The sequence below is a fragment of the Sitodiplosis mosellana genome, unplaced genomic scaffold (genome assembly GCF_009176505.1).
Source record: "Sitodiplosis mosellana isolate CC-2019 unplaced genomic scaffold, AAFC_SMos_1.0 Smas_scaffold_1, whole genome shotgun sequence".
Taxonomy (NCBI): domain Eukaryota; kingdom Metazoa; phylum Arthropoda; class Insecta; order Diptera; family Cecidomyiidae; genus Sitodiplosis; species Sitodiplosis mosellana.
The window spans coordinates 21,938,718-21,950,112 of record NW_022595244.1 but is presented as its reverse complement, the minus strand read 5'-3'; the positions used below and the strand labels follow the sequence as shown (position 1 = coordinate 21,950,112).

At 36.5% G+C, this 11,395-nt stretch overlaps 1 protein-coding gene across 1 annotated transcript; it reads right to left on the bottom strand.

Annotated features, from left to right (window-relative positions):
• Window positions 1-136: 136 nt before the first annotated feature.
• LOC129579496 (mitochondrial outer membrane protein SLC25A46-like) lies at window positions 137-2,246 on the bottom strand. Its single transcript, XM_055469637.1, has 4 exons — window positions 2,054-2,246; window positions 1,311-1,877; window positions 975-1,247; window positions 137-894 (listed from the first exon to the last, which is right to left on the bottom strand). Exons 1-4 carry the CDS (start codon window positions 2,083-2,085, stop codon window positions 336-338), a joined length of 1,431 nt encoding a protein of 476 aa, XP_055325612.1. The 5' UTR covers window positions 2,086-2,246; the 3' UTR covers window positions 137-335.
• Window positions 2,247-11,395: the final 9,149 nt, after the last annotated feature.

Here is an 11,395-nt window from a genome sequence, read left to right as displayed (position 1 = left end):
ATGTGTATGGATTGCAAGTGTTGAGGTTAGCCCGATTGGCGCTGAATGCAATTTCGTGTCGTTGCTGACTGACACACGCTAAATTGGATTTCTTCAGAAGAAACAAATCATGTAAATGAAAAAATGCCCCATAAAATTAATGTTTAATTTAGTTATCGCAGTTTTTATTGATCTAGGTTTTTTTTTCGTGTGTTCAAATTTTCATCATTCTGGTTTGAATTAATTTAGCTTGTAAAATTAACTAATTAACAAACGAAACGAAGGGATATATCAACAATGTTGAAGACAAAAAAAAAAAAATAAGATAATGTACAAACAACAATTTTCGAAACAGACTATTCAACACTTAATGAGCTTATGCTTTTGGAAATTGTGTTTGATTCAATTTCATGGTCACCGTCGCCGCCGTCAATCGGTGTACTTATTATCGATGAATTGAGATTGTAAAATTCTGTAATTTTTGGTGGCGGTTTGTTGGCCACCACTTCCATGACTTGGGTTACAATCCATTTTGTTATTTTGATTACGGCATAATGGGCAGCAAACTGTAAGACCATAGCTCCGAAGCCTTTGTACAGTCCAGAAACTCCCTCACTGGCAATCGTCGATTTGTAACAATCGGCCGCACCTTCGTAGTTGGTTAAAATTGGAACAACCGAATATCCTGAATCCAAATTGTCGATAATCGTTCGAGTGCCCTGCAGTTGCAATCGATGCAAAATCGTTTCAAAGGGATAAAACAACACCTCTGTCGACATGATGGATAATAGCGTCGAATAGATTTCAATGTTATGTTGATCACTTTCAAAATCTTTTGGCCGAGCACCGCGTTGCTCTTGTGAATTCTGTAGGCGATACTGCATGATTCGCGTTGAAATGCTCTTCACGGTAAGTCTGAAACAGATGATATAACTTTTTAGCTCCATGGTGTCTATTTTAATTTCAAACTTTGGCAATGTGGAAGTGTTTTTTACCCGAAAATATACTTTGATATGCCCATTGCGACACTTGGTCCAATCAATGCCCAAATTGGTATCATTCGACCACGTTGCGGATTGTGAAAAGCCAGCAAGCGTGTACATCCTTCTCGAAAAACATCAAAAATTCCCGGCTTCTCGCTGGCAATATCACTTTGTACCGTTTCAACGAGAGACGCAGCATAAAATGGTACCACAACGGCGATACTGATGCTCTTAAGTATCAAATGTTGACCAAACTTCTTCAAGGTTGTTCTATGTGTGACTTCTCTGTAAATGCGACAAACAAAAATTTTTTAATGCTAAGAATGAATTTGGACGAAATTCACTTACTTCGGCCATGGAGTGATTTTCGTGAGCAGGTCTTCTATCGCCAATGACATGCCACGCACGAGTAAACAACTGCCCAAGCCTTTCCACAGCGTTGTAACACCCTGTCGCTGATGCAAATGTACAATAACAGGTACAAGTGTAAACGGTACTAAATGTCGCCGTAAAGAACTATGATGCACTTGACATTGTCGACGTAGCACAACAAACGGATGGCTTAAGAGATTTTCTGTGATCAAACTCACAAGTCCGACCGACACACCAAGGTATTTACGAAGCGTTAGCTCTTCATCTTCTGGACTTTCATACGTTGGTGCTGCATTCGGATGTTTTTGCAGTGGCAGCGTGAGATCACGTGTCGATTTCACATATTTGTAATTAAGCGGCGTTGACGAGTCTGGTTCGTTGAATTGTGTAAAATCGTGATTGAAACTTCGTTGGGTTTCTGGTCGTTTTTCTCCCACACGGCCCACACCAAAGTGCTCCAGTTCATAGCGACTTATATAGTCGACATGATCGATTTGGTCGATGTCATCCAAATCATCATCCAATCCATCGTTTACGTATTTGCTTCAATAGAATAAACGAAAAGTCAATGATCAATTACAATTACACCACACAAATGTGCCGAGCCGAACCAAAACAAAATTACATCATACTAAGTTCAATGTTACACCATAAAACATCTGCAGTCAATGTGCTTTGTTGTTGGGGATACATTTTGTGCTATATAAATATTCACTTACTTTAATTCAGCATACTCTCTGTATCCAGCCATTGTTTGTGATGATTTATTTAAAAAAAAAAATGTATCGCTATCAATTTACTACGACCGAAGAATTGTAATTTTTTTATCCTGATGGTCATTCCGTTTATGACATTTTCAGTATTTTTCGCACTTTCCTTATATTTTGACAGCTAGAACACTGACAATTCGCGCATGGTGATGTCTCTTTCCCGCTTGTTCAACCGTTGGAAATCACATTTGACAGGTTTGTTTCGGTAAACACTTCAAGCGGACGACAGAAAATGGTCTGTTGAAAGTTTATTGCTTGATGATGCTTCAGTAGGAATAATGTGAGAGACTTTTTTCTTCCAACAGTTGCTATTTCAAGCTGTGAACCGATTTCGATTTCGAAACGTATGGATTTTATTATATTCATAACTTTTATAGATTTTTCCCATTTTATTTTAGTGATTTTTGATTGATGAAGTCTAAAATCCAAAATGAAGAGAATTTAATGGAATGAAAAATATTAATGAAGAAATCAAAAATGGTAAAACTGCTCACTGTTTGATCCATTCTTTTCTCCGTGCATATATGAACCATTTGCTCGTTAAGAAATGCTTCAATCTACAACTGATCAACAATTTATTGATTCCAATCAACACATAAATTGAACGAGATCGATGGTTATTACCCGTTCATAATATCTTCTTATCATAAATGTTACAATCACCATAGTATGAGTTCGCAGTGCAAATTTCATTTACTTAAAAAATAAATTGTTTCACAAACAAATTGAACGCACTTGTCATAAAATCACTTATTGTTTTTGTCTGGTCTAGCGGAGATTGTTATATTTTGTCGCGCAAATGAAAACCTGTATCAGCCACTGTTTAAGTAGTCACTCTTCATTGACAGACATATTTCTTCCTGTTTGATATTGCTCGTGTCGAATAATTTTCGGCTCAAAAAGTCTTTCACATAAAATTGGTGTGCTCGACGTCGCTATGCTACAAACATAGACGCCTAATTAAATTTTCTCGGTAATTAACTCGTTCAATTCTGATAAACCAACGTTAAACATGATTGTTTCAATGTTGAACGTGTGAAAAATGGCTCTGTAAATGCTTTGACAACGACTTTGTTTACTTGTTTACTTGTTCATTTGCGCTTATGTAAATGCACGACGGACGCACTTTCACACTTATTACACAGTGCTTTTCATCCAGGGGTTGAGATACGGTCGCGGTACGCGGAACGTGGAATATTAGCTATGAACCAATAGAGGCGGCGAGATAACAAAAGACTGGAGCATATCAAATTCGGCGAGAGCGTATAAAGTTTAGATATAAATGAAGCAAATATAAAGATTTAAACTTTATCAGTGCGTTGTTTAGAATCAACTCTTAGAATTATTCGCGTTTTTTCTAGAATTATCCCTTTGAAATAACTCGATAATGAAAACAAAACTTGTAAATCAAACGAGAGTTCAAGTAGATTCCAATTCACATCTCATTCGGCTAATACAAGAAGTGAAATGCCCCTTGAGTTTCTCTTGCTTTTGATATTCATTTGCACGCAGTGCGTTGAATAACATCACATCAGTGCTACTTCAAGCGGCAATATTCTAGCCGGAGTGAAAATTCATGTAACTCTAAAATGACGTGTTTGAAATTATTTCTTTGAATCTTGTCTGCGTCTGCTATTTTCGTTTACGATAGGAGGATGTCTTGCTTAGACCGTTGATTCTGTCTCCTGACAACATTCCGTTCCAAGTTGAACGTTTTTTTTTCCAGCATTTTCAAATCATGATCACTCGCAATATTCCGTTTTGCGAACATGATTTTCAGTTCCACCCGTTTTTCCATAAATAAGTTAATTTTAAATCAAGTTTGTGCGATTCTCTATTTCCAAATATTTCGTTTTCTCATTACATTTGTCCATTCCATGATGTTACATTATTTGCATCTGTGTGCTCGAGCCAGCAGTTTTTCGCATTTTCCGTTCAGTTTCTCTCTTACCCATGGTTCAAATTCAATTTTATTTATATATTTGCTCGCAAATCGTGATCTGGTATTTGTGCCAGAAGTGAAAATCGAATTAGAATAGAAGAATATTGATTGAATTCAAAATGCAAACAGACGTCGATTGCATGGTAACGAAATCTTTAGTTTTTGTCGACCATCACACAATTTTGTGATTTTCTTGCTTGTCTCTAAAATCTCCAAATACACGCACTACTTATACGAGCGAGCGAGCGAACGAACAAACGAGAGAAAAGCATCAAATATCGATCGGTTGTGTGCGGGTGCGCTTGTCTAGTGTGTGTTTTATGTATTAGTTATTTTGCATACATTAAAACATTATTTAAGAACGGGGCAAGAATTGATGGTCGATTCTTTCTGGTTCTATGTATCGTACAAATTATGTGTGCTTCTGCTGCTGCTGCTTCTGTTGTTATTGCTTCTCCGGCTACTGCTGCCAGGGCGACCGTATGCATACACAACACACATAAGTACACATAATCTTCTATTCCGCACAAGAGTTATGTAAATTTTCCATCATCACATACAGCACAGAAAAAACAACAACACCGAATTCGTACCAATGTCCAGCTAAAAAGAGCAATACACATGCTCCCCTTTTATTGCTATATTTCACCTTATCTCAACTGGTCCTGGCTCTATGTATTTTACGCATTATCTTACGTTTCATATCGCTTTTCACTATCGCTTCGAATGTGTTTTACATGATTTTCGCAAAAACTGTTTCGTGTGTGCGTTGGACGAAATTCAGAATACATAAGCGAACGGGGGGAGAGAGATGGCCGTTGAATGTGTGTAGACCTTTTTTTTTTCCTGAATGAACGAAGCGCCGGAGGGAGAAAATTTGAAATTTATATAAAATGTAACGTACTTTATTTTTGGAGAATATCAAATAGCCCACGTCCAGTTTTGCAGAGAGACATATACACACATTCACGCAGAGACGTGCCCAGTCAGCGACGTGAATTTGCGTTGAATCAAACAGGAATAGATGCTAACGCACAGTGAAAATTTCTGTTGGCTGTTCGGCACACATGTTCCACAACAAATCGATGCTGCGAGAATGGAAGAAGAGAAAATTCCGTCCAATAGAGTTGAAGAAAAACTACGTGAACTTGGTTTCTATTAGTTTATGTCCATAATTGAAGACGTTAAAATGACCTAAAAAAAATTGTAACTTGTTGGATATTTCTCGAATATCTAACGTTCGACATGTGCTTTTCATCTCGGCACGTGGAAATGAAGAACATAGAGTGAAAAGGATTAACTCATTGAAAATCGTAGTGAAGTTTAGAAGATGGCGTAATTGATTTAAGATGTATCTACGGCATGAAGAATGTCTTCATCAAGTTGACTTTGACAAATCACGCAAGTTCACCATGTAATTTGTATTCATTAAAATTTTGCATAATGAAATCGGTTCAGAATGTGTTGGACACTACACACGTTCTGCGTATCGTGCGCTTGAGGACCTCGCATATGCACACAAACACAGTTCACATCAGTTGTTCACGTTCACATATAAGTATGTGGATGGGCATTTGATGTGGAAATGGCATCAGCAAAAACTGCGTTTGTTTCGTTTTCCACAGAAGAAGAAGAAGAAGAAGAAAAGAACTTGTATGCCATTTACGACGCAACACTCGCTCGCTCATCATATCAATGCCATCAGACGTTTATCGCATATACCTCGAGCCATTCACTTACTGAAAAACACATCACGTTGAATATAATAAAAATAAAAGTGAACTTCCTCGTGCCGAGTGATGAACCAGTAGCAGCAGCAGCAGCATTATAGATGAAGCTGCGCTCGTTCACATGCACACACTGACCAACATCGACACAATAAAAGCCCATCATTTCAGATCAGATGCTTATGCGTTTATATTGTGTGTGTGTGTGTGTGTGTGTGTGTTCGTCGTAGCGCGCTGTGCTTCTATTCCATAAAATTTATTTGCTTCAAGTGTAGTTGATACATAGTACAATGTTGGCAACGAATGCGTTGACGGAACGAGAACACGAAAATTTTATACACACATAAATTATAATAGATATGGGATATATGGCTATTGTGCACACTTTGCGCTTAAAACACTATGTAGACGCTTTTACTATCACCTCGCCTTCACCACTCTCTCTTCCTCTCTCAACGTACACAAAAGAGTCGCTCGCAATCGGCTCTCGTTCACTTTCATTCTCACTCGTAAAACATTGTCCTGCTGATATCTCGTCGGAATTGTACTCGACTTCGTCGATGGTTGTGATGCTGCTTGAGCGGAGAGAAAATGCCATGGAAATGATGAATAAGAGGGAGCGTCAACGAATCGAAAGGGCGGCTAGCAAGAATGACGACTATTCACACAGTTGTGAAAGTAGCCTTGAAATTTATCAAACTCTTTCGCTCGGTCTTGTCCGCAGTTTTCTCAATTGTTATTGCTCTTGTAACTTGCGATGGGGGGGAAAAAAATGTATAAACGAGTACAAGACAAACGAGTCAGTGCTATATATCAAAAGAAAATTCCGTCGTTTTCGAGGAAGACCAAAACTCGGCCACAGATTGACACTCACACACATTCACTTGCATTCAATCGACGGACCGACTTCCAGCTTTACGCAATTCGAAACATCCACTTCGATCATGTGTATGGACAAAATGCCAAAATCATCTGCACAAACTTTTAAGAGATGAGTGAGAAATACTTGAAAAACTTATTTAAATATTCAAATGAGTGAGTAAGAGATTTTCCACAAAAGTGTAAGACGACGACGATTCCCATTTGATGTAGTTTTTTCTCCTCTTCAGTAAAATATAAATCAATTTTTCCAATATCATTAGCCGGCGTTCAAACAAATGCTTAAAACTGAATTTTGTATGTACCAAAGCGAAAACAACTTCGAATCAGAATACATTTGTGTCGTTGTCGTCCTTGTTCAATGTCTACTACAAATGAACGCTATCATGGCAAATGTACTGAGCCACTTGTCGAAACGAGTGAGCACAGTAGCTCCGGATATATTTTTTCTCTGTACAAATGCTAAACATTCGACACGATAAGAAGTGGTAAGCCGTTAAAAGTATCAACAGTCACTTAGTCTGGTATTAAAAGTTTCTTAACGATTTTAATTATTGATTTCATTCATAATTAACTAAGCTTAACAACGTTTCTTCTGTTCGGCGAACGATAAATTGAAGTGAGTGCGATATTCAAGCGCGCGAGGCCGCCAAAATGCCCGCGTGTATTTTCAAGCAGCCGTTTACTGTGACGTCGTTCGCCGCGTACGAACAATGTGTGCGAGTGTTCTAATTTGTGAATTGTTTATTATTTGCGGAGCAAAGTATTTGAGAGTAAGGCTGTGTGATATGATTATGCAGACCATTTTTGTTTAATTTGAGCATTTGTTCATTTTGATGTCTTTCAACGTTGAGCGTTTTATTGGCTAACGTCAAGAGTTTGAAAACAGATTTGTTTTTTTTCTTTTGATTCCATCTCATTCGCCTTCCTACAAATTGAGCCATTTGAAACGAACATTTCTCAGAGCATATTCTAATGGCTGAGTGGGAAAAAAACGTAAATTTGCTCGCATTGTTACGAAATCGATATAAATTTAAAAGTTTCCAACTTGACGCACTGAATGAATGAGAGAGGAAAGCACTTTTGTGAAAATTGTTGACCAACACAACAAATTGGGTGGTTGTATTCTGATTTCGTTGTCTGCTTTCGATGGTTGTCAGTAAATCGATATTAAAATTTACATTCACTAATTTTTAAATGGGAGTTTTTTTTTCGTCAAAAAACGTATAAATTTAGACGAATGCTTATGTTGATTTAAATATTTGATTTATGAACTATAAGACGGAAAAGCATTCACAACAAATATGGATGGATGCGGAGCAAATAAATGCACACCGTTCAACGTTAATTGGAATTTGTTGCTATTGTCATTTGCGTCTAATACATAATGCAGCCGAACATAATGAAGCTCCACTGTTTTTTGGTAGACATCTGAAAATTGTTTGGCCATTTATTATTCATATGGCCGCATGCGAAACGACGTTGAATATTTTAAACATTCACAAAAATGTTGATACACTCATTCATTCACTCACTCTGTGCGCGCACAGGCGTTTGAATCCATTTCGTTGATTCAACTGAAATATTTATTTGCAGTGAAGTAAAGTCCAAAAAACATAATAGTTCAATCATTTTCAACTTGAAAAATATTTCTTTCCCATATGGGGTAGTAATTTTGAAAGGGCGTTTTCTTCGATTTAATTCAATTGCTCAGTGGGTTTTGTGCGTGGTATTTTTAGAAAAGACAAATCACTATTCTAAAATATGTATGTGCCAATCAAAATGAATGTCTCAATTGGAGGGTGGTTTGTTCTTAGGCTGTGGCAATCGAACCAATAATAAATTAAGTATGGGAAAATAAAGCCAATAAATTCGAAGAAAATTGCTATGTTGTGTTCTGGAAAATCCACGTCGTTTCAAAAATTAATATTTTTGCTTTTCGATTATCACAGTAGTAACAAATTCCATCTCAATTCCATACATATTCAACATTTGACGTCAATTGAACAAATTCAATGGTAAATATGTCATTTTACCCATGCACGTGTACAACATAAATCGCGTGCAAATATGAGAAGCGTATTAATTATCTGCTTACATATTTTGTAGGGTTGAACGTAATATTCTCTTCAATGTAAAACTGATAATCCCCACGTTACCAATGCCACGCAAGACTCTCAAATTTGTCTTTAAAATGTAACTCACTATCGATGTTCATTTTATGCGAGCGGCAAAATGTGAAAGAACTTTCCCGTTCGTGACATTACGTCGGGCGGTAAAAAAATGTATAACATTGAATTTGCTCTTTGCATGCAAAGAGCAAAGGTGTCAAATGTGAAATTCCTCCATAAAATTGCGATTCAATGAATATTCTATCATCGGGTCACTTTCAAAACTGGTTCAAAAGACCAATTCATTTCCCAGTGTGTTTTGGTGTTCACAAACACAAAACCTAGGCCAAGAAAGTTTCCCGAACAATTTATGGATTTTTTTGTAGGTGAGGTGGATGAATTTTAATCTAACGACCTAATAAAATAGTGTTAAATGAAAAATTAGCAACGAAATGCACGCAAGTGGTAAATCGCTTAAAAATCCTTGTTCATCGCAATTACGAATGCGTTCGGAAGTTTGTGCGTTGTATTTCCGGGTCGCGCGATAGATTGCAATGAATGAAATGAAGGGCACACATCACATATTCCGGTTTCTTTCTACGTTGTATGCTCGCTCACGCTCGCACTCCTCATTTAATATTTCATCATGTTATGTTTTATAATCTAAAAATAGAAGCATAAATTGGCTTAAATAGCGTGATGGTGTTGTTATAATTCGCATTTGAATTTTCTTCTATCGTGAATTCGAGTAATATCATAAATTTGACAGTTGCGAGTTTTGCATTTGCTCGCGTTTTCCCGCATTCATAAACACAAATGCTCACAAGACACAATGCCACAATGGGTGTGTGTATTGAGTTGGTGTTTTCATTTTTTGAAAATGTGAGCATTTCCAGTCATTTTTCGTAGCCATATTGCTCAGTTTACGGTTTTAACTCGATTCAAACAGACTGCATTGAAAATGCTGCGAAACCTAAATCGCTCTACATTGCATTCATAATTTGATAATTAACACAGAAACTTTGTGTGTGGATTATTTTGACTTCAATAAAAGTTAGTTGAAAAATTATAACTGGAAACAAGCGTTGAATTTGTGCCCAATTGTGTGCGAGTGTGCCGAACAATAACTCAAATTTAACATGTTCGTTCGCTCAACATTTGCCATTTTCGACCAACAAAATAAATAAATTTTAATAAGTTTTTGCTTCGTAAATTATTTGATTGTATGTCTAGTAATTGACTTCATTAATCTGCATGCAATAAATTACTTCATGGCAATCTCAAACACTTCAATTAATAATATTCAACATAAACTCAATTCGTTAAGGCTCAAATATTTTAAATTCGAACAGTTGTCGTAATTCGACGAATTAATCTGCTTGACAATTTTGAATTATAAAGTATTGAACGCAGAAAGAAATGAATTCATGCTATTTTCGTATTAAGTTACTTATACTCTGAAATGAATTTGGTGCATTTCACTGAATTCCATCACTTCGAATGACCCAAGTCAGTGTGCTGAAAGTTTTTGTTTTGGATACATTGTTCTGGAATTGTTCATTTTCAGTGGATCTATTGAAGTAGTATAAGACGGTTTGTATATTTAACGACTAACTAAGCAATGAAAAACGGCAGAATATTCGTCTTAGTGAAAATATTCGGAGTCTATCCTTTAATAAGGAACAAATAAAATAATAATAAATCCATAAAACTATTGAAAAAAAAGATGATTTTTTTTTTCTCAAACTAATCGATTAAAAATTTATTCATGGAATGGAGTGTCGAATTCCTTTGCACCATTTTAAATTATAACAATTTCAATATTTTGTGCTATCAAAATTCCAACGGTAATAAGAACAAAATTATTACGGATGTTGAGTGTCCAATTGAAAAATTTCTTGCACCTCTCGACTATGTGGTAAAATTCCTTGCTACTGAGAAGTAAATTTTCTTCATTCATTTCATTTCTGTTGAAAATCAAGTGCACAACACTTTCTCTTCAACAGATGTGCAAACTGGAATTTCTTCGATTCTTTGGCTCTTCACATTCAAGATCTTCCCATGGTAAAAACGCAAACGAAGAGCATCCACTTACTGGAATGCTTTTTTTTCTCTCTCTCTTCACATCTTTGAAATTGCGATTGGTTTCGTTACATCAACAATATGGTATACGTTTGAAGCATGCATTTCAATTTCGTCGTCCTTTTGGCTAAAAACATAAACGATGCGTGTGTGTTGGTGTGCACATAAAACTGTCTTGACGTTGAATGCATGTGCTAAACGCTTCATTTCCACATTCGTTTGCTGCAGTCTTTTCTCTTCCTTTCCATCCATCATTCGCCAGCACTATTGATTTCAGATAGGCTTACAAAGTATATATCACTCCGGCTTTGTCAGTTGGCATACAAAGAACATGTGCATGTGTTGGTGTTTTCATTTTATGATGCGTATTTCTTCTTTTCTTATTTTGGCCCATGGAAAAACTGTACAATTTGTGTAACGATTCTTCGGCCATGCTCTATCCAGCCACTTGCAAAAAAAAACTCATAAAATAAATGCAATTAAAGTGGAACATAGCATCGAACACACTAGCATCAGCACATGAAAATAAATAATGATTTTCTATGGGGCT

Coding starts and splice junctions, on each gene's coding strand:
- LOC129579496 (XM_055469637.1), bottom strand. CDS start 2,085: ATGGCTGGATACAGAGAGTATGCTGAATTAAA. Junction 1,878..2,053: donor AGAGAGTATGCTGAATTAAA/GTAAGTGAATAT, acceptor ATTCTATTGAAG/CAAATACGTAAACGATGGAT. Junction 895..974: donor ATATCAAAGTATATTTTCGG/GTAAAAAACACT, acceptor CATCTGTTTCAG/ACTTACCGTGAAGAGCATTT.